This window comes from Nannospalax galili, unplaced genomic scaffold, assembly GCF_000622305.1.
Source record: "Nannospalax galili isolate Female #2095 unplaced genomic scaffold, S.galili_v1.0 scaffold579, whole genome shotgun sequence".
In the NCBI taxonomy this organism is placed as follows: Eukaryota; Metazoa; Chordata; class Mammalia; order Rodentia; family Spalacidae; genus Nannospalax; species Nannospalax galili.
In genome coordinates this window covers 240,025-263,922 of record NW_008344599.1, presented here as the reverse complement: position 1 = coordinate 263,922, position 23,898 = coordinate 240,025, and the positions used below count along the sequence as shown (strand labels likewise).

General features: G+C 40.4%; 1 protein-coding gene across 2 annotated transcripts in view; it reads right to left on the bottom strand.

The window, feature by feature from the left end:
• Positions 1–8,460: 8,460 nt before the first annotated feature.
• Positions 8,461–23,898, bottom strand: part of Slamf1 (signaling lymphocytic activation molecule family member 1) — a 34,949-nt gene continuing 19,511 nt past the window's right edge. Inside the window, exons 4-7 of one of the 2 annotated variants that reach the window (XM_008840800.2) lie at positions 21,476–21,574; positions 16,634–16,707; positions 10,108–10,203; positions 8,461–8,538 (exon numbers count right to left, since the gene is read on the bottom strand). In XM_008840800.2, the coding sequence (XP_008839022.1) occupies positions 8,488–8,538; positions 10,108–10,203; positions 16,634–16,707; positions 21,476–21,574 (320 nt within the window). In that variant the 3' untranslated portion in view covers positions 8,461–8,487. Of the gene's footprint in view, positions 8,539–10,107; positions 10,204–16,633; positions 16,708–21,475; positions 21,601–23,898 lie in introns of both variants that reach the window. The other variant, XM_029567231.1, reaches the window with a different exon arrangement.

Below are 23,898 nucleotides of genomic sequence, written 5' to 3'. Positions count from 1 at the left end.
AGAATATTTTAAAAAATATTTCTATCGATTTTTTAACGCTGTGAAAACAAAATATGCTTTGTGGAGTTTATCAAAGTCTTACTGATTTCTGTTGATCAAGTATATGATTAATTTATATCTTACAAGTATATAAAAGTCCAACTATTACACTTCTCGAGTCCTTTTAATTGTCACCTTAATTGTATTTTTGAACTGTCAAGTTTATATTAAAAACATCGGATAATAAATATGTTTTTGTCAATTTCAAAAAAAAATTTTAAAAATGAGATAATGAGAGAAATGTTAAGAGTACACGCTATGGAAAATATTTAAATATTCAGAATGCTTAAATATTCAAGGAATTTAAAGACAGAAGAAGAACTGGATTTTATTTTACTCAACCCCAAACAAAAGAATAGCACTAATGCAGATTGCGGTTGTGACATGATTAATACATATGATGGTTTTCCATCCATGCTTCCTGACTCATTTCTCCTATTGCCCTCAGTATTTCCTAAGTGACTGGAATGTTTGGGTGTTTTAGCCCCAGAAGCAGGCCCAGCTCTGTGACATTCTGCCTTATATTTACCAGTTCCCTTTTTCCCACTGGGAACAGTCTGTATTCTGCCCTGAGTTGCTTCATTTTATAAAACAGCAGTTTTCTCTGAGCTGTTCTGTTTTAAATACAAGTGTTAAGGCAGAAAGGCTGACAAGCAGATAACCACCAGATCCCGAGACACAGAACTTACCACAAAGAACAACTGCTAGCTTCACAGCACAATTAAAATGCTCAGAATCATGAATGACTTATTCATGCTAATAAAATTACTCCCATAAACTTTGCTGAATTCTCTGCCCAGAGACACTTGTAGCCACCATTAAAAACAAAACAAAACAAAAACAAAAAAACCCCTTTTGATCTATGACCTCAAACTGAGTATACTCAGAAATGTGCCCGCCTCTACATGCGACGATGACTCTTTCCTATATGAACACGTGTAAGTTTCCTCTTGCTTTCTTTGTTTGTGAAGAACACTTCTTTGAAAATTATTTCTGGTGCTTTCCTTTCTTTATGCGATACACCTTTCTCCAATCCTGTATCTCCTAGTTGTGTTTGTTGGCTTTGTACTCACCATCAACTGAGCCCATTGAATTCGGTTACACCCCAGAGACGGACTCAATGCTATTGGTAGAGTGAGTGTCTCCTCATTACCAGAGGCAGTGAAGTATGGACGACAGCATCAGGAATGTGGTAGAGAAGATTCAGGAATTTGGCCAAGGCATGGACTTCACCAACTGCCTCTATGATTTCTTCCAACCCTGTTTATCCATACTCAAAAGAATTGAAATGCTTGGTTTACAAGCCCAAAAGATCTTCCAGAGGGGGAAAAAGATGAGGAACTGGAAAATGTACAACTCTTCATTTGACCACAACAATCTTTCCTGGATCTTAACTCCCTCATTTCATTTCCTTGCTTTCCAAACCATCTCACACAATTCTCACCATAATCTGTTACATAATTCAATTCCAAGCACCTTTCTCCTTCGACTGTTTCTGGTACAGGTGACAGCTTTGTCTCCCTTAGAATTCTTATTTTCCGTGTTGCCATGTTATCTTATTTTCATACTTTGCTGCTATTTAAATCCGTTTACCTTCTAAAATATTGTACATATTATTTTTGTTTTATGTGTATGAGTATATTGCCTGAATGTATGTAAGTGCATCTGTGTTGTGCATGCCCATAGTGGTCAGAAGAGGCTGTCAGATTCCCTGGAACTGGAGTATGGATAGTTGTTAGCTGCCATGTGGGTGCTGGGAACTGAACCTGGGGCCTCTGCAAAAGCAGCCAGTGCTCTTAACTGCTGAGCCATCTCTCCAGTCCCATTTGCCTTTTAAATGCAAACATAACATTATCAGTGGTCTACCTTTTTTCCTGTCCTCCTAGTCTCACCTCCAAAATGGGACTACAATGGAGGAAATGTTCATATCTTGGTTTTACAATTTTAATAATTTATTTTTACTTTATGAGTATTTTGCCTTCATGTTTGTATGTGCACCATCTGTGTAGTACCTTTAGGGGCCAGAAGAGGGGGTGGGATCACCTGGAACTGGACTTACAAATAGCTGTGAACTGCCATGTGAGTGCTGGGGACTGAATCCAGGTCCTCTGCAAGAACAGCAGGTGTTCTTGACTGTTGAACCATTTCTCCAGTCTCTTGGTTATATTTTTTATTCTGTATCACAGTATCTCAATCTTTGGCTGCTTTATGGATTTTTTTCTACATTTCCACTGTCAGCTCAAACTTCTTAACTAAAACTTAGTTTCTTGACTCCTAAAGTCAGAGTTAAGTGAACCTCTTATAAACTCATCTAAGATCCTTCCCTTCCTCTACCATTAGTGTGACTGTACATCTTAGCTATTGTTTTAGTGCAACTATCAGCAGCATCTGCTTTTATTTTCCAGTGGGTCCCAGAAGACCATGTAGTAACAGCCTAATTACCCAGAATTTTGTGCTTCATAACAAGGTTTCAGTCAAGTGACTTTGTATATAATAACTGGCCCCATAAGGTTATAGTAGAGTTGAAAAATTTTCTATTATCCAATGAGGTTGTAGAATTCATAAGTAGTAGCATAACACATTACTCACATGTTTGTGGTGACACTGGTGTAAATAAAACTACTGCATGGTTAGTCATACGAAAGTACATAGCACATATGACTATCAACCACATGCATACAACTTGATAATGATAATGAATAACCATGCTGCTGACTTGTACATTTACTATATTATAATTTTTAGCCACTGTTTTAAAGCGCTCACCTATACTTGTTAAACAATTTTGCTATCAAATAACCAAACAGTATGCATGTCACATCAATGGCAGCTCATACCTCTTGTGTTATATTTCTTGAGGGCATCATTTTCTTTTGTGCTTTGTCTAAACTATTATTTTGCTTAGGATGGGCCTATGAGTAATAGGCTATTATGTATTATAGACACGCATACATTGTAGATGTGTAGTCAGCTATACTATTTAAGCTTGTGTAAGCATTTTCTGACACTTGCACAATGGTGAAATTGCCTAACTGCATTTCTCAGAACATGTCCCCATTGTTAAGTGACCCATGATTGTTTTACTTTCTTAAGTTCTTTTGTAGCTCCTGATGACTGGCTAGCTCTAACACTTCATAACAAGTTAAAACCATATGCCAAATGAGCAAGCCCTTATGTAGAAATAGGATTCGTCAACGAAATAACTTATTGCAGTTAACCATGCTTAGAGCCTGTCACCAACCCATATTGGGCCTTCTTAACTTTGTGAAGGGAGGCAGGAACTCTCCCCCAAGCCTGGAAGTGTCTGGACCTGATGAGACTCTAATGATAGTTTCAACAAGTCCATGGCCAAGTCTGCATCCTTCAGGTGCAAAGAAGATGGTGGTACCGGCCCTGGTGTGGGTTGACTATATTGTCACACCACCCTCTTGTAGCTAAAGTGTTTTGAGTTTTAATGTCTTTTTCTAAAGCTACTCAAGTAATTCTAGTGTTTTGATAACCTTGGAGCATTAGTAGGTTTGGGTCATGCTTAAGTGGCCAAATGGCCACTTTCAGAATACGATTTTTGATAGATCTACTTCTTGGTAACAGAAGTGTATTTAGTGTATTCAGAACTAACTAAAAGGCTAAAATAGCTCTAGGTCAGCGGTTTTCAACTGGAGATTTGACCACCTGGCAAAATTTGGCAATGTCTGGGGACTCTTTTCTTTTTTCAGTGCTGGGTTTGAGACCCAGGACCTCCCACGTTACCCGGCAGTTTCCTTACCACTGAGCTACATCTCATCTTATGGAGATCCAGGATAGAAGATGTGCTACTGACACCTAGTGGGCAGAGGGCAAGTATGCTGGTAAATATTCTTCAAAGAATGGAACAACAGTTCATCATGACAAAAAAACTTGCCCAGCCCTAGAAGTCAGCGGAGTCACAGTTCAGAAATCTAGCTCCCGATTTCTCTACAAGGGGATTTTGGGGAAGCTCAGAGAAGATTACTCTGGAAGTGACAAAAATCAAATAGCCTTTAGATCCCGATCCTTGGTGAGGAGGGTGGAATCCTTAGCTTTGGTGGAGAGGAAGGTGCTGAGCTCACTCTTGTTCACCCCCTTGGGAAGGGAAAATCCTCACAACGCATATGATCAAAGCAACCACCTTTCTTGTCCATAAGCCAAAGCTGTGGAGACACAGGCCATGGAAAGATCCAGTCAAACTGCCATACTAAAAGTCCTCCAGGAAACCCAAGGTTGAAGTAAGCTTTTCTTGGTGGGTTGTCTATATTTCACTCATTTCTCCAAAGTGGAAACATAAACTTGGTGTGGTGACATATACCTGCAATCCCAGCACTTGGGAAGCTAAGGCAGCAGGACTGTGAGTTCAAGGTCAGCCCTGGGCTATATAGCAAGACAATTTTTAAAAAAAATTATTTTAGTGTATGAGTGTATTGCTTGCATGTATATAAGTGCACCCATGTTTTACAGTGCCCATGGAACATAGTAGAAGGTGTTGGATCCTCTGGAACTGGAATTATGGATGATTGTTAGCCGCCATGTGGATGCTGGGAATTGAACCCAGGTTCTTCACAAGAATAGCCAACGCTCTTAACCACTAAACTGTCTTTCCCAGCCCCAAACATTTTGTTTTTTTTAAAAAAATATCAGAAGCATAAATTTTAGGAGGAGAACAAGCACCCAGTGTCTTCCCAGCCAATATGTGCACCCTGTAACCATCACAACAGGCTGTGTGACTCCTAAATAAGCTCAGGACTCCACCCAGGCTTCAAAGCATTAGTCCCTTAAAACCGAGAATGAGTCTGTTCCTCCTGACTTCTCCAGAATTCAGATATGCTTAGTCAAAAGAAAACAACATTGGAGGAGCAACATGGGGAATTCTGACTCGGTAGTCTCAGCTCTGATACTGTCAGCCTGACGAGAAGCTGAGCTCCGGCCCACCCACGGTGCCATGTCCAGAAAACTAAAGCAGCACAAGGCGAACATCTATGGCACCGAAGGATTCTCTCTACCTTCTCACCTGCAAAAAGGGCTCAGGGTTGCAGGCAGAAGGTCAAGCACTGTTGGATGGGTGGCGTGAAAGACACCATCTAGGACACACCCTCCTTCCTCCGGGAGGTCTGGAGCCTAGGGATTCAGGAAATCTGGGGAACAGCTGCTCCTTCCCCTTTTGTTTCAGTCTTTCTATCAGGTAAAATCACCCAAGGAAAAATCCAAGTGTTAGGAGCTGAGCTTCTAAAGCAATTTTAATTGTAGTAAATCACTGAGAATCCATGACTTTATAAATCTCTGGCAGTTGCCCCACATTTTTTTTTTTAAAAAAATTTTAGTTACTGTTTTTATGTGTATGCGTGTATTGCCTGCATGTAGGTAAGTGTACTCGTGTCGTGCAATGCCCGCGGAGGTCAGAAGAGGCTGTCTGATCCCCTGGGACTGGAGTTATGGAAAGCTGTTAGCTGCCATGTGAGTTCTGGGATTCTATCCCGGGTCTTCTGCAAAGAACAGTCAGTGTTCTTAACCGCTGAGCCATCTCTCCAGCCCCGTAGCCCTATAGTTTTAAGAGTAGACAGCTGCTTTTCTGAACACGACACAGCTGATGCATACATCAACACACAGTAGCTGTGGTTGCCTGCATAAGACCTGCACAAGATCAAGCTAGTCAGAATTCCAGCATGGATCAGGGAGATGCTCCCAAGGCCCTACCTCTAGCAGAGGAGTTATAGACAGTTGATGGCTACTGAGGGGGAGAGTCACTTTTCTAGAGGGAGGTAGCCATTGGTAGATTGGTCATGATGACGCTCCAGTGGATGGCCCCATACCCATTCTCACATGCTTAGCACTAACTACACTTGAGACAATAATAATAATAATAATGATAATATAATAATAATAATAATAATAATAATAATAATAAAGTCAGGAGGGAGATGTGGGTCCCAAGGGGAGCTGGAGGATGATAGTGAGGGGAGGGGTAGATGAGATCAAAATATGTAGTATACATGTATGAAATTTTCACAGAATTAATAAAATATTATTAAAACAAAAAGAATAGACAGCTAATAAACCTAAGGTTATACAAGGGTGATCAAGTAGACATTTTCTGGCAGGTCCAACACCAAAGCCTCACTTCTTCTATTTGGGGAACTTCGTAATTCATAAAAGGTAGAGTCTACCCACACTACCAAAGTAGAAACTGCCAGATAGCCAATTCATGGCCTCCCCTGGAAGCAGGACACAGGCATGTGATCTAGACTGGCCACTCCAAAGTCTCAAATTTTGAATTGGAAGCTAGAGATGAAAAGATGAATAAGGGATCCTGGAACATTCATTTTGGTGGTGGACAATGCAATAGTAACAGCAATATAATGTTTCTAAGTGCAGCAGAGGCAGTGGGCTGTGGTGGAATGCATACCTAGTGCTGGAGACGGTGATCACGACCTGTGCTGCCCAATATCAAAATCCCTAGACTAGCTTGACATGTTGGCTGTGGTCCTCACCACAGCCTATTCTTCCTCTATGTGTGTCTCATGTTCAAGGAAATTTTCTATAGAATCATCCTAGTAGTTGTTTGACTCAACTAGTATATTTCCTTCCTTCCTTCCTTCCTTCCTTCCTTCCTTCCTTCCTTCCTTCCTTCCTTCCTTCCTTCCTTCTTTTCCTCCTTGGATCTCTCTCTCTCTCTCTCTCTCTCTCTCTCTCTCTCTCTCTCTCTCTCTCTCTCTCAACAGGGTCTCCCTATAGCCCCAGCTGGCCTTAATCCCACAGAGATCTACCTGCCTCTGCCTCCCAAATGCTGGAATTAAAGGTGTATACCACCAAGCTTGGCCCAACTGATGTATTTTCAATAGGTTTCTTTTTTGGCACCAAGAAATGGGATTCACTGAGCCATAGAACTATGAATTGGGTGAAGACAGGAGGTAAGATACAAGACAATGGGGCATCAGAGTTTTGAACTGGGCAATTGGTGTTTGTTATGCAGTGATACAATGGATCTCTCTCTCTCTCTCTCTCTCTCTCTCTCTCACACACACACACACACATGAATGTGCAGGTGAGTGTGCTCAAGAGGCCAGAAGAGGGTGTCAGTATCTTCCTCTGTCACTCTGTCTTGTTGCTTTGAGACAGTCTCACTGAACTGGAAGATAGCTACTTAGGTTAGGCTAGCTGACCAGTGATCTCTCAAAATCCACCTGTTTCTACCCCCCAATACCAGGGTTACAGATATATCCAGCCATGCCTGGCTTTTTATGTGAGTACCAGGGACCCAAATTCAGGTCTTCATGCTTGCAGAGCAAGTGTCTTACCCATCTTCCCAGCCCCAAATAATTATTTCTTAAAGTATTCATCAAGGTTGTACAAGAAGGAAAAGAAGAGTTGACGTTGAAACCTGCCCTATCTAAGGGCAGGCAGTAAGAAGAAAACAGAACTTTTCTTACAGAGACTCTTTCTTAATCATTTGAAACTGTTCAATCACAATAATTTAATTTTCTTCTTGAAGATAAATTTAGTATAAAGAGAGGTATGAAAAGAATGGACATGCCTGGTAGAGACTCCGATTTGCAATTGCACAGAAGGCCTGGGCTATAAAATGGGGTTAGAACCAAGGGGGAGAGAAACAGCACTGAGGCTCCACGTTCATCACTCAAGAGAGTAAATAGGAAATTTAAGATTCAAAAGTCCTTTGGAGAAGTGAAAAAATCTCTCTGGGACAAGTTCCTCTGAGGATCCCAGGTTACTCTATCACAGCATTACCAGGCGGTTGCCACTTTAAAACCAAATGCTGCTTGCAGAGAACTATAAAGAATCTTGGCTTCCATTCTACTGTTCAAAGCTCAGAGATTCCAAAGTCATTTCAGTTTATTGACTTACTAGCTTGAGTTCTGCAAATAAAATATTGATTCTTTTAGCTTCTTTTAGAAAACAATCCGACTGTTTTACAAATAATAAAAATTCATTCTTCAACCTTCTTTCACTCTTCATCCAGAGAACAAGAAACCAAGGCACAGAGCCTCGATCAAGTTTTTAGGTGATCAGCTGCAAGAATAAAGTAGAGACAGTCAAAATGTAAACATTTCCAGACTTTGTGGCTTGCCTTCAGCCGTCTGAGATAGGTGCAATACGTCCTGGCTTTCTGTTTGAGGGTTTATTATCCAACCCAGCAGAGGAAGAGGTGTAAACTCATTATCCATATTGTCTGCTACACAAAAGACAGAATGCTGTATCAAGTGGCTGTCTATGTTGTGTCTGTGCCAGCGGCAGAGCGGGTTAAGTGCTTAGGAAGCCTCACTTCCTTGTCCACTTCACAGGTGTATGTAGATGTGTCAACAGGGAGCTGATTGGAGAAGGGTACAGATGTGCAGAGAACTTGGAACTTGGGGACAAGTTCAGTGCTTATTTTGATTCTTCCATCTTCCTTCAAAAAGCCCCTTCACTGGGTCTGTGGGGTCAGCTCTCTGGGAGGGTCACGTTGGCATAGACTGTGATGGGTTTTGATTCCTGTGGGAAATAAGGAGTTCATGAGTGAAGGAATGGGGCAGCAGTTTCACCGGGTGTGACAGAAGCAGCATTCTTTAGAAGGGAAGTCCTAGAGTGCACATAGCATGGCAATATGCCCAGTCTGTCACAGTTAGACATTGTAGAGGCAGCAGTCAGGTCTCCAAGTACCTTACCTGAAAACGGGGCTATAGCTCCTGTCCAAGCAAAAACATACCATCAGGGAGTTGGGAGACCTGTCCCCAGTTATCTGAAGACTGTCCTTGTCATTATCTTCCTTTTCTCTCCCTCCCCTCCTTTTCCCCCTCCCTTCCCCTATCCTTCCTTCCAAGTAAAACCATTTAAACTCCTGGGGCACAGTTTGGAGAGGACAAGAAAGGTCTAAATTATTGAGTTTTGAAAGGGGCTTGCAAAATCCAAATGTAATAGAAGTGGTACTAATGGGAGAGAAGGAAGGAAGAAGGGGAGAAAAAGATTGTTGGTAAAGACCTCAGTGATGGTTACTGTTAGCTGTCAGCTTGATTGAAGTAAGAGATGCCTGGGAGATTGGTAAGGCATACCTCAGGGTGTGTCTATGAGGGTATTTCCAGGAACAGAGCATGAGGGCTCTGACCTAATCAACAGGTTCCTAATCCATGATGTATTCATAGCATAATGGTATTGTTGGGAAGTGGTGAGAGGTAGGTGATGGGGCCTCTTTGGAGGAAGTGGCCCACTCAGGCTGTCTCTTTGGGAGAGAATATATGTTGTGTTGGCATTCTGGTATTCCCCTTTACTGTTTTTCCTATCTACCATGATGTGAGATTTCTTGTTTGTTTTTTTTTTCTCTGACTCTCTTTGCCCTATGGGGTGTTGGTTAGTTATTTTTATATTGCTGTGACCAAAATATTTAAGATTTAAAGAAGGAAAGATTTATTTTTGGCTTACAGTTTCAAAGGATTCAGTATATCATGGTGAGGAAGACACAGACGATCATGGCCTGTCCTGATTTAACTGAGTCTTAGATAGGAGGTCCTAGAAATCTTTATTTTTAACAAGTATGCTAGGTATTTTGGATGTGATCCTTGGATGCCTGCCAGAGAAACACTAGCCAGTAAGGAGTGAGCAACAGCTTATTCCATGTAAGGGGGCATAGTGGGTTTTGTTTTTTTAAAAAAATGTTTTATTTATTATTTCTATTTTATGTATATGAGTATTGCCTGCATGTGTGTAAATGCACCTGTGTCGTGCAATGCCCGCAGAGGTCAGAAGAGGGCATCAGATCTCTTGGAAGTGGAGTTATAGATGATTGTTAGCTGCCATGTGGGTGTTGGAAACTGAACCCAGGTCCTCTGCAAGAGCAGCCAGTGCTTTTAACTGCTGAGCCATCTCACCAGTCTCCCATGATGGATTTTGTGTAAACCCAAACCCAAGCTGCACCTGTTGCTGCCTACTTGCTCTTGACCACTTTCCTAGTCTGTAACTCACCAGTCTGTTTCCTTATATCTCTACAAAAACAAAACAAACAACCTTTCCTTCCTCTCCACCACCTCTCCCACATCCACAATGAGGACATATAGAGAGATGCCTGACCTGTACAGGCTCTGGGACAGGCTCTATGGCATCCACATAGATGGTTGTACAGGGGTCCTGATCTGACAGGGCATCATCAGGCTTCATCTCAAGAGGCTGCAAAGAGAAGCAAAGAAAGCAAATTAGCTGAGCAGAGAGCTGGGTTCCATCCAGCTCGCCCCACAGAGAAGCCCAGATTTAAGAAGTTCAGTTAGAAACCACCTTAGTCACTTGCTCTAATGTCTTCCCGGTGAGAATCCCCTCAGCTTTCTTTCCCCAACTTTTTGAGCACCCTCTGAGTGATATGTTGGGATTCACACAAGGCAGCTCCTATCACTTAGTTTTTCACAAGTGTTTTCAATGTCTTTCTCACAATTCCTGTACAACTCTTAGAGAAAACTCTTGGAGAAAAATTGAATTTAATAAAGTCTTTCCAATAGCAATAGGATGGATGAGTAGATAAAAACAGTTTATTGAGCAAGCTATATTCATAGATGCAAGCCTTCTCTCTCTCTTTTTTGTCTGAAAGAATATAGTATGATCCAATATAATCTAAAGGCAGGGATTGGGGCAAATAATTTATACTTGCAGCATTCAATAGGGAAGTTTTAGAAATAAGAAAACTACTAAATATCACCTAAAGCTGTACTGGGATTGTGCTGTTAGATTTCCCTTTAGGCACAGGGAATTATTTTAAACATAATTTTAATAGCTTAGCATTTAGTATTTTTGTGTCTTGATGTCTTCAGCTAGAGTCATGGATTTTTACATCTCCAGGGATTCACATACGAGCAACTTCAGGAGCGCACATTGTTTTTGCATATTATTTGTGAATCATGGCCTCTGGAATTAATGGTGTAAGAAAGGAGCCCTTATAAGTCCTGGAACAGTTCCTAGCAGATAATCAACAGTTGTTAAATAATTTCCATGTTATTATGTTCTTTATAAAGATATTGTATAGTTGGGGCCAGAGAGATCGCTCAGCAGTTAAGAACACTGACTGTTCTTGCAGAAGACCCGGGTTTGAATCCCAGCACCCACATGGCAGCTAACAACTGTCTATAACTCCAGTTCCAGGGGATCTGATAGCCTCTTCTGTCCTCTGTGGGCACTGCATGACACAGGTGCACTTACTTACATGCAGGCATAACACTCATACACATAAAATAAAGATAATAAATAAAATATTAAAAAATAAAGATATCATATAGTCATTACAAATAAAAACAATATAAATGCTAATTTTTTAATAACTATGTTAGATGGTCTTTAAAATGATGTGATATAGGCACAATAACAAAAACAGAGAATATTGTAAGAAGAAGGTAAATCTGTAATTCTACTTGCATATGGGCATATAAAACATTAATAATTATGTCATATATTTAAAATACATCCACATTAAAATAACAACCCAAAATGCACATAAATCAGGAGGTAAAATTACAGTGGTGTTGGATAAAGAATACAGAGAGGTCTGGAGAAATGTTTCAATGTTAAGAACATTTACTATTCTTACAGAGGATCTGGGTTTGGTTCCCAGCTGTCACATGGCAGCTTACAACTGGCTGTAACTCCAGTTCCAGGGGATCTGATACCTTCTTCTGGCCTCCCACAGGCACCAGGTATGCATGTGGTGCACATACACACATGCAAGAAAAATGCTCTTACACATCAAAGATAAAAATAAATCTTTTTAAAAAATGTCTATGGGTGTATTGCCTGCATATGTGTAAGTGCACCCATGTCGTGTAATGCCCATTGAGGTCAGAAGAAGGCGCTGGATCCCTTGGAACTTGAGTGAGGACAGTTGTTAGCCTCCATGTGGGTGCTGGGAATTGAACCTGGGTCCTCTGCAAGAGCAGTCAGTGCTCTTAACTGCTGAGCCATCTCTCCAGTCCCCCCAATAGATAAATATTTAAAAAAAACAATAAAGAGATATTAGACGTTAATAAGTAATGGATGCACTTTATAAATTCTAAGGTAACCACTAAAAATAGAGAAAGTTGTTAGTTGATCACTAATGTAATAGAGAAGAAAATGGAATCATAAAAATACTGTTTTAATTTTTTAAAAATCCTTTACCAAAGAAGCTCAAACCTCAGAGACTTTTACTAAAAAGTTTTGCCGAATATTTAAAGGAGAAATAAGATCAATCATACCCAGATATTCTAGAGAATCATGGAAAGAAAATGCATCCCATAGTGAGCTGAACTATGGCTCCTGAAAGATACGTGCCACAAGAGATAGTGCATGCCTTTATTTGGAATTACACCTGCCTTTGCAGATGTAATCACAGTAAGAACTTCAGAGTGAGGTCACCCTGGATCAGTGTGGCCTCTTCATCCAGTGCTGACTGTCCTCAGAAATGGGAAGGAGAAGACAGTGGCATAAACAGAGGAAAGTTATGTGGGGATGGAGGTAGAAATGGCAATACAGCCAAAGGCCAGTTCTGACCTCCAGAATGTAAGAAAATAATTTTCCGTTGTTCAAGCCACCAAGTTGTAATAATTTGTTATGGCAGCCTGAGGAAAACAGCAAGAACCTCAACTATCTTGTGAGGTCAGCATAATCTTGATACCGAAACCTCACAGTCATTACGCAAGAAGAGGATCACAGGCCAGTTTCACTCAGAAACCTAAGTGGAAAAAACTTTTAATAAAATATTAAGAAAATAAAACCCAACAATAGTTTTAAAGATCATATTAAATTGATTTTACTCCAGGAATGCAAAGAAGGTGTGACCTTTATGAGCCAGTGTAACTCTCACTATAGCAGTGGATAGATGAGGCGCAAACCAACCTCAAAATTATCTTAGCAGATGCAGGAAGAATATTGATAAAATGTCATCTCGCAAACCAGGAAGAGAGGATAAAGGACAGTAGTTGTTTTTTTTTTCCTTTCCAGTGCTGGAACCGAACCCAGAGTCTCATGCATGCTAGCAGGCACTCTATCACGGAGTCATATCCCTAGCTGCAGATAATATTCTCTTTGGTTTATTTTCCTTTGACATTTGAAACAGGGTCTCATTAGGTAGCTCTTGGTGGCCTGGCCTGACACTTGTTACATAACCCAGGCTAGCCCTGGATTTGGCATCCACCTGCCATTGTCTCCCAATTGTTAGGATTACAGGCACGCACTGCCATGTCTGTTCACCATCATGTGGGAAATTTCAGCCAGGAAAATAGGCAAAAGAAAGCAAGAAAAGTTCTGTAATTTGTAAGTGAAAAAAGCTCTTAATTGCTAATTCTTTACAGATGATACAAATACAAAGAAAACCAAGTCATCTGTAATGAAATACTAGAACTTAGAAATGAATTCAACCATGCTGCAAATACAGAGTTGATAAACAAAAGCTACTTTTTAAAAAAATTGTACTTATAATTTTTATTTTATGTGTATCAGTGCATTGCCTGCATGTGTGTAAAGTACACCGTTGTCATGCAATGCCAGAGGTCAAGAGGGCATTGGATTCCCCTGGAACTGGAGTTATGAACAATTGTCAGCCACCATGAGTGCTAGGAATCAAACCTGGGTCCCCTGCAAGAGCAGTCAGTGCTTTTAACTGCTGAGTCACCTCTCCAACCCACAAAAGTTATTTTTCTATGTGTCAATAGTCAATAATTAAAAACCAAAAATTTTGAAAAGTTAACATTGATGATAATATTCCAAAATATAAAATGGAAACCAGTAAATTATAATGATACAGAGTTGTCTTATTCAGAAAACTATAAAACATCATTTGGAGGAATTTTAAAAATCCAAAGACAGGAAGGAAGATACCGACTTTTTGTGTGTGTGAATTGAAAGACTCAACCCAATAAAGATGTATGCTCTCCTCAATTTGGTTTATGCAGTCCTAATTAAAATTCTAGGAAGATTCAGTTAGAGGGGTTTAACAACTTATTTTGGGATATATCTATCAAGAAAAAGAACAAATGGAACACTCCCTTCTGTCAGATATAAAAGTTTATGATAGGTCTGTACTCAAGACAGCAATGTCACTAGCCAATGCAGCAGACTGTAAACATCAAAATAGAATTGTACATATATGGACTGTCAGTGTATGTAAAGATGGCATCCCAGTGGGGCAAGAACAAGCTCTGCAATAAATGGCCAACAGACTATTCACATGAAAACAATGAAACTTGACCCCTCTTAAATAAAACTAAGAAATGGGTTTCAGGTATGTAGTAAATACCCGTGAAAGAAGATGATAAGAGAATATTTTTATTACTTTGTTACCTGGGGATAGAGAAAAGCTTCTTAAACAGGTTATGAAAAGTAGTAACTAGAAAGGAAGGAGCTACTAAATTGTTCTAACATGAAACGAAGAACTTCTCAATCCATAGGTCTCTCTGAGCAGTTACAAAGGCAAGTCACAGATGGCATGGATCTGATCTCAAAAGGGCTCATTTCTTAAAATGACTTTTTGACTCATACTACATTCATTTAAAAGGCCTAAAACTAAAGACTAAATGGGCAAGAGATTGAATAGTCAGCGTAAGAAAGATGAGTTTAATATGGCTAATAAGCATATGAAAAGTTGTTTTTAGAAAAACTCTAAAACCATAAGAAGACATCCAGCAGTATGACTGAAATTAAAAAGACCGATAATAATGAATTTTGGTTAGCCTGTGCAACAATTTAAATTCATTTATTAGAAAAGTAAACTGATATGCCCACTTTGAAGAACAATTTGTTCTTAACCTGTCAATATGAGAACATACACCTCTATCATTCATCAAATCTACCTCTAGGTAATATGTATGAACAAAAATATGTGCACATAGTCATGAGAAGATATTCATATGAATGCTCATAGGTGTAATTTTCATAATGACCTCGAACTGGAAATAACCCAGATGCTCATCAATAGTGAGCTGGATAAATTCTACGAGAGCATATTCATGTATTGATAAGTCTATAAAGCAATGAATTTGTTCTAAGTTCAAAGACATGTATGAATCTCATAAGCAGACGCAAGAAGAAAAATACTGAATTCTATCTTTATAAATTCAAGAAAAGAAAAAACTAAACCATATTTCTATAAGCTAGGGTAGTGGGTATCTTTGGGAGTAGAGAGGGAATTGTGACTGGAAGTTTTCTGGAGGAATTGGCTATCCTCTCTTGCTTCATCGGCATGGTGATTTTATGTAGAAGACTCAACTGAAAGGTGCAATTTCTTCTCAAGTAGGTCAGTAGATTTGATCTGATCCTCATTTTTTTTGTAGTACTTGAGAACCTGATTCTAAAATAACACACTCAGCCTCAGCTAAGTGAACATGTATGTGTATTGTGGATTTTTAAAATTTTTATTTATTTAAAAAATTTTTTTATGTGTATGCGTGTATTGCCTGCCTGGGAAAGTGCACCCATGTCATGCAATGCCTTGTCAGATCCCCTGGGACTAGAGTTACGGACAGCTGTTAGCTGCCATGTGGGTTCTGGGATTCGAATCTGGGTCTTCTGCAAGAACAACCAGTGTTCTTAACCACTGGGCCATCTCTTCAGCTCCGCATTGTGGATTTTTTTGTATATATGTCATACTTCACAATAAAAAAAAAAGATGCTAGCAACATGAGATATAGTGGCTAAGGAAGACACCAATAGCAAGATGAACCACATTACCTAAATATTTAAATGCAAGGGTGAAAGGGTACCTATGGGTTTCATATGTTTAAACAGATTTGTTTTCAACAGGGGGACTATAAATGGTGTAATGGTGTAATAAACCCTCCAGATCACTTACAAGGCACCAGAAATGAGAGCTTTGTTCAAGACTGTCTCCTGGCCCTCACAAGTGAATTTATTGTAATCTGATGCAGTTTTCTGAAGAACCATTTAAACTATTTTTACCTTCATATCTTTTACTCCAGAATCTGCTTCTCCCATATCCTAAATGGCCAGATTCTAACCTAGAGTTAACTACATCTATCTCATATCTACCCACAATCCTTTAGCCTCCCTTCCTCTCACTGCTGCTGTATCTGCTCCTCGGCTTCATCTTGTCTTGTTTTTCTATCACACTCTTTTTAATTCAGTGATCATGCTAACTCAGTTTCGCTTTCTTCCACCTCCCATCAGCATATCATCTTTCATCTTAGGCCCAATCTCGCCAGAATTCTCAGACTCCTCCGTTTCTTATCCTACTTGTACTTTGCAGAAACCTAAACTTGAATGGGGCCAGCATGCCACACAATGGCTTTTCCAAGCCTTCCCCTCTTGCCCAAGCCTTCATGGTAACAGGAAGTGTGGACTCCTAGAATGTCAGAGCTAGAAAGAGTCATATGTCATGTGTTTACCATTTCATTGTATTACTATGAAGACACAGATAATCAGATTACCCAGTATTTCCCATTATTTCAAGCAATAGAGTCCCAGTGATGCCGGCTGAGTAACCTTTAGGCGAGCTCTTGTCCTTGACTTCTGTTCCCCTAGTTTCATCTACTCTGGGACCCATGCAAAGCCATGAATGTAAGATGGACTATTTGGGAATCTAATGGTGAATATGTCAGACGTGCTCTTAGAAAGACATAGAACTTACACTTGACTTCTGGACTTGGGCATAAATAGTAAGGCCTTTGTCTTCCACTATTGGCTGGCAATGATTTTCTTTACCTGGAAAAAAAGAAACAGTGATTATCTTCCTCTGGTCTCCAGCATTAGCCCCCTGCTCTAACTCTCTGTCTTTAGTGTGTACTTACCTTCCCCAAAGTGCCATAGGAACAAGGTACTTAGTTCTACTTTGGCATATGGCTTTGGATTAGTTACTTATTCTTTCTAGACCTGTTTCCCTACCTATCAAATGGAATTTGAAACAACTATTTCATAGAGCTATTATAGTAATTAAATAGCACTTAAAAAGTATTTACAACAGTGCCTACCACATAGTAAATGCCCAGTATGTGCCAAGTATTTCTCTCAATATCTATCCCTCCCTCCCTTGCTCCCTCTCTCCCTTTCTCTCCCTTCTCAGCCTCCACTGCCCCCTCCTCTTTTTCTTCTGAGACAGGGTCTCACTCTGTAGCCCAAACTGGCCTCAAACTCATGATTCACTTTGTGTCATTCTTCCAATTGCCAGAATCATAGGCGGATGAGGTGACTCCAGCTCTGGGTGTTAATCTCTTCAGTGTACCACTCAGTTATCTTAATTTCTACTACTTTTTTGTACATATCTTCTCTCCTCGTAGGATTCTAGGTTCTCTGGGGCCAGGGCTGGTTATTTAAAGCTTGCTTTTTCTCCAGCTGGCAACAGGCTTCTTCACTCACAGCTTTCTCATCACCCTATTTCTAGAGGACTCGCTGTGTGTATGGGATGGTGGTATGAACGGATGGTGCACTTGGGACTATTTGGAAAACAGCGCTGCAATGTCAGGATTTTGCTCACAGTCTGGAAAATTTACTCAGGGCCTGGAGGCCTCTGTAGATTAATGAGTTGTAAACATTTTTAATGTTTAGCCAATGATTAAAGATTTTGTTTTAAATTATAAAGCAACTCATTCCTATCATAAAAGTTCAAGCTGTGTAGAAATATACAAAAAAAAATATAACTCCCTCTCCTTCATTAACCAGTCCTATTTGATTTCCAGAAGAAATGAATTTTATTGTTTTGCTTTGTTTTGTTTTCTTTTGAGACAGGGTCTCTCTGTAGCCCCCACTGGCCTGCAACTCCCTAGGTAGACCAGGTTGGCCTGAATCTCACAGAGATCCATCGGCCTGCCTCTGCCTCCCAAGTGCTGGGATTAAGGCATGTGACACCATGCCCAGCTTTTGATATTTGCTGTATTTCTGTAGGTTTTTCTCTTTTATGCACAAACGGTGCCATTCTACACACATTTCTCTTTTTTAAAAAAGTTTTTTTTTAAAAAAATTTATGTGTATGAGTGTTTTGCCTGCATGTGTATAAGTGCACCCATGTCATGCAATGCCCTAGGAGGTCAGAAGAAGGTGTCAGATCTCCTGGAACTGCAGTTATGGATGACTGTTAGCCACCATGTGGGTGCTGGTAATTGAACGCAGGTCCTCTGCAAGAGCAACCAGTGCTCTTCTTAACGGCTGAGCCATCTCTCCAGTCCTACACATTTCTCTTAAAATATGTTTAGAAGAACACTTTTCATGCTAGTGCACTAGACCTATTCATTCTTTCTAACATAGTATGGTTTCCCTTGCATACATCATGCAACAGTGAGGATAGCGGAAAGATAGGAGACTGAACCATGGAGAACTTTCATGGGATTTCTGCAAGATGTAAACCAAGACAAGGGAAAGGGCTTAGTTCAGAAGAAATCATAGTCTTTGAGGTAAACTCCTTTTTAAAACTAATTAATTTGTCCTCTTAAAAAGCTGGGAGCACATCACTGAGGGAATAGCTCTGAGACGTATACTTTTCTTTGGAAGAGAAAGACTGGAATGTATGACATGAGTATGGTGTGAGGTTTTTATGAGAGTGTGATTTTTGGTGAGGAAATGATGGCCAGTTACTGGGGAAGTTCAAGGAATTCCTTGGAGAGAGAGAGAGAGAGAGAGAGAGAGAGAGAGAGAGAGAGAGAGACAGAGAAGACAGAGATAGCAGAATCACACAGAGAAAGGCAAAGAAAGAGATGGAGGACAGGGCTCAGCAGTGACCAGAAATGGTGGAAGGTGGCAGAAGGTTTAAAATAGTTCTATGAAGCAAACTCTTTCAATTTACATCCGTCAGTGTTTGCAAAGTTAGAAACGCTTGCCCAGCACCTTCCTCAGTATAGTCAGGGATACAAATAGAGAACAGATGTTAGTCCTCACGGACTTTCAATCTTGCATGTCAGATCGGAAAGAAGGTTAGAATTCGGAGGACAGTCCAAATGGCCAGACAGATTTTTTAAAAATATGAAGCTAAGTTAAAAAATTCCACTGGATCAATAATTTAGTCTTTCTCTTTTTCCCTCCATAGTACAGGAAAAGGTTATTAGGAGCCAGTTCAATTTGGCTCAAGGTCAGAAAAATCTTGGGTGCAATGAAAAAAATCTGAGTCTTAGAGCTTAGCTTAGAATTAGCATTAGACTTTGCTATGTGGCAAATCAAGTCATCTCAATGAGTTGCTTCTCTTACCATAGTTGTAAAATGAGAGTATAGACTGCTTAATGTTTTCTTCAGTTAATTACATGAAGTTAAAAGCTGTCTTGTGAGATCATAACTTCAAGTACTTGAAACCTGCTCTAAGTAGCATTTCTAGATTCTTCTAATACAGCCCTCTGCTAGCCTTAGAACTTAAGCATTAATAGTTTAACTCACATCGAGATAGTTATCTGACTATATATGTATGGGTATTTATATGTGCCATCCAGGAAAACCACTATGCCTGGTGCTTTTTGTGTATTGGCTTACCAATCTCCACAGCAATACCACAAAGGACGACATAATATCCCCTTTTTGCAGATGGTGAGAAATTTACTTGGTTATACAACTCACAGGTGGCAAAGTTGGCATGTGAATGTTCTCTGATGCCAAAGTCATGCTTTCATTTGTTTGTTTTGGGATAGAGTCTACCTGTGTTGCTCAGGGCTGATGTAGAACTCATTGGCTAGGCTGAGCCTCCTACCTCTGCCTCTGCTTTCCAAGTAGCAGGCACTACACACTCGCCTCACTGAGCACTGCCTATGCTCCTAACTAGTAGATTCTCCTGAAGCTGAACTTTCCAGAGTCGATCTGAAAATCCTTAGGCAAGCTGTATTCTGGAGACGATACCTCTAGAAGTTGCCAACAGAATCTCTTGAGCAATATTTTGTGAAGAATGTAGCAGCCAAATGTAGATTTGGGGACAGGTCTGAGGCAGGTTTGTGTGTAGCTGACTTACAAGGAATAAATGGTGGCTGGAAATGATGGGTATGTGTTTGGGGAGAGGTGGGAGGGAACTTCGGTGGGATGCAAAGGACTGCTCTCTCAGAGCTCAGCCATGTGCTAAGCAGAATGCAACTGAGGAAAGAATGGGTGGTACCAACACCTCTGCCAGCTGGGCTAATGTGGGTAGCTTAATCTGTTTCTTCATCCTTCATAGCTCACTGTTTTCTTTTTTTTAAATATTTAAAAATTTTATGTGTATGCATGTGTTGCCTGCATGTAGGTAAGTGCACCCATGTCATGCAATGCCCACAGAGCTCAGAAGAGGCTGTTGGATCCCCTGGGACTGGAGTTACAGACAGTTGTTAGCTGCCATGTGGGTGCTGGGAATAGAACCCGGGTCTTCTGCAAGAACAACCAGTGTTCTTAACTGCTGAGCCATCTCTCCAGCCTCCACTGTTTTCTTTTAAAAAATATTTTATTTATTATTTTTATTTTATGTGTATCGGTGTATTGCTTGCATGTGTGTAAGTGCACCCTTGTTAATGCTTGAGGAGGTCAGAAGAGGGCATCAGATCCCCTGGAACTGGAGCTAGTTATGGATGGTTGTTAGCTACCATGTGGGTGCTGGGAACTAAACCTGGGTCCTCTGTAAGAACAACTAGTGCTCTTACCCGATAAGCCATCTCTTCAGCCCCCTCACTGTTTTCTTATAAAGGAAGCTAATTGTGGCTACTCCACTCCCAGACCCACATGCTCTCAACAGAATTTCTATCTGAATCACAGACCCCTCCCCCATCTCCTCCCCAGTGAACTCTTAGACAGAGGAAATGAGACAAAAGCAAGAATCTGCACTGTGATCTAGATTTTCTTATTTAAGCTAAACCAACATCACTGTGCTGAGGTAAGGGCTTTCCTAAGAAGATTGTGTGTGGATAACATTGTTCTGCTTGAGGGTGAGATAAAACGTTGGCTTGGTAAGATGTGCATCAAGGTCTGCTCTCCCCATGGGAGAGCAGTCAGGGCATCTGTCTTGGTCTTGAGCCAGGGCATTATGACCCAAGATGGGTGAGTGGTAGTCAGTATGTCTGAGAGGGCACATTGCTCTGAGATACTGAATCAGGACAATTTGGAAGAAAGACCAGAAGTTACTACTGCTGAGCCCTGAAACTGCAGAGCAATCGTTGCACCTTAGCAGTTTTAATCTACTCTGGAGCACTCTATGTAGGAGACCCAAGAATTCTCTGAATTATTCCTTGTAAATACTGGTAAGCCTTCTGATTGGACAGCTTTAGCCTCCTGTACAAGCTAAACTGCAGTGCTGAATTTAAATTATCGGTATAAGGTCTCCTACATTAGAAACTTGAGGCTCTTTACTTACTTGCTTAGTCTCATTCAACATATTAGAATTAGGTTGAATTGAGTAAGGGCCCAAGATAAGTTTATTTAGTATTTTTCAGAGGGAGCCCTAGTCAGAAAGTTAAAGTGTCAAGAACAAGGCTATGCTTATGGTAAGAACTACTCTGCTTACCACAGGGAGTCAAGAACTGTCTTACTGTCAAACACCTACCTCTCCTTCTCAGCATTATCATTGCTGTGAGAATTGGGGTGATAATTGTGATCCCTGCTAACACCAGCACAGCAGCATACAGTATCCATGGTCTTGACTCTGAAAAAAAATTGTCAAAGGATAATCTCAAAGGCACTGTGAGGTAAAGACATCCAGAAGTGAGAAGATAGAGCCGCGTGTTTGTTTTCTATAGCTGTCTCCCCCAAGGGAGACATGTTCACATGGTTTTGGATCAGCTTTAGGCCACTAAGATTTCTGTGTCTGTTTTCTTACCCTAATTTCACTTGTTATACTGACTTTCACATTTCTAATTTTTTATAAGTATTTTTCTAACTAAGATGCTTTATTTTCCCTTCAGCTACCACCTTGTCTAATATTAAACTTATCTTTGCCTCTCCTAACGCAGTCTCTCTGCCCTGCTTCTCTATCTTAAAATTTCTAAAATATTCTGTGTCCATTTTTGGTAAAAAGGATGTGATGGTCTCATATGCTATTCCCATGCCCCCCAGCCACTCCCATGAGACACTGGTGGAAAGAAATCTGCTTTTCTTCTTAAAAAATAAACATAAAAGTGCTATTATTGCCTTTCAATGCAAATAACTATGTTGAACCCACCAGACCTGAACTGAAAGAAAAACCTGTAGTTTTTCCTGTCAGTCATGGTCATACTTTAAATTAGCTGGGTAAACTCAGGCTTGAAATCAGAGAACCAAATTCTGTAGCTTTCCGTCCTTCGGCCACTGTATTGAATCCTTTTGAACCAGAGGCAACGCTCTGGGAGATAGTGACTAGGACCTACTGTCCCAGCAAACATGATATGCAGCTCACTAATGTAATATTAGGCAATTACTGAGTATTTGCAGAAGGATGCTTTTGCCAGTGAATCTTATGTAGTAATGCATTTAGTCCTCAACAAATAATCCTAAGGGATATGTTCTTTTATTATTTCCATGTTGTAAGCAAGGCTACAGCATGAAGAACTTCAAGAACTAGAGGTGGAGAAGTGACTGAAAACTAAAGACTATTGCCTGGGAGTCAGAGACTCTTGGTCTTCAAGAGAGTTGTGCCATCGTAATGAGCAGCCAGGTTGAGCTTGAAACACTAGGGTTCTAAGTAACAGCACTAAGTTCTAATGCTGCTGGTGAAACAAATGTGCCAGGAGGTATGGACACTGATGTGTGAGGGTAGTTTATAAGGACCATTGTGGAGTAAACCTGGTTGTTGAACCCTTGAGGGGTATCTCAGAAGTTGAAAGGAAGGAATAGATGGGTTACAAAGGAAGAAGGAGAGTAATTGCAAACACAGTTCAGCTGTTTATAGAACTTGTGAAAATATAGATTTGAAATGATAAAAGGTTCCAGTCTGACAGCCACTCAGTAGTTTCTTTCTAGGTTGGAAAAGATTCTTTTTCTTCCTAGGCTTTTCATATGCCTCATCATCACAAGGAATCTCACATAAATGCTTTTCATTACAAGTTATACATGTTTTATCTCTGCCAAACACCCACGTCAATGGTCACGCCATCTTGACAAAAAATAAGGGGAACTGGGTGTGGTGGCCCATGCCTGTAATCCTACCACTCAATAGACTGGGATAGGAGGATTGCAAGTTCAAGGCCAGCCTGGGATACATAGTGAGATGCTGCCTCAAAAACAAACAGGTAAGCAGAGAGCTTATAAAAGATTTTTGACTTTACATAAAATTTGAAATCACTGCTGAGGCTGGACTCTGAATGTCATATGATGGCCAAGAACCCTCTGTGTAGGGGTGTAGGTCTGATAAGGAGTCTAACTGGTTTAGGGTTTTTACTGTCAATACCGGGAGAATCAAAGAGAAACCTCCCCAGTTTTGAAACAAGAAGCAGAGCCGGCAGCCCAAGATTCTTTCATCAACTGTGGAGCTGGTCCAGCAAATTGTGCTAGTAGCTCTTGCTATTTTGAGACTGTTTCCTCTTTCTTCTTCTAATGTATGCATTCTGAGAACTTCTAAAACATCTAATTTTAGAACAAACGTTTCAACCACCAATATCACTTTGAAAGATAGTATTTCTCCCAAATTTCATATGAGATTAATAAAAAATATAAAAGACCAAAACCCAAGGTGGTGCCTCTAAACCTGGATGGTAACAGACAGCAAACTTTCATTAGGACTTGCAGAAGTCTTCCTCTCTCCTCTCCCCTGGGGTTTCTTCTGGCAGCTCTGAGGCCCACCTATTCACAGACACCAGCAACTATAGGCACACGATTGAACCCCCAAGCCCATGGTAACACCAAGTCTCTCTGTCTTTCCAGGATCTCAGGAGGGTGAAGTCAATCTGCTGCCCACTTCCTGTAACATAAATGACCTGCTTCTGCCAGTTCTGCCAGATCTGAGACAATCTGGCCATAATCTTGAAAGATATTTCATTAACTCCAAAGTTTCTT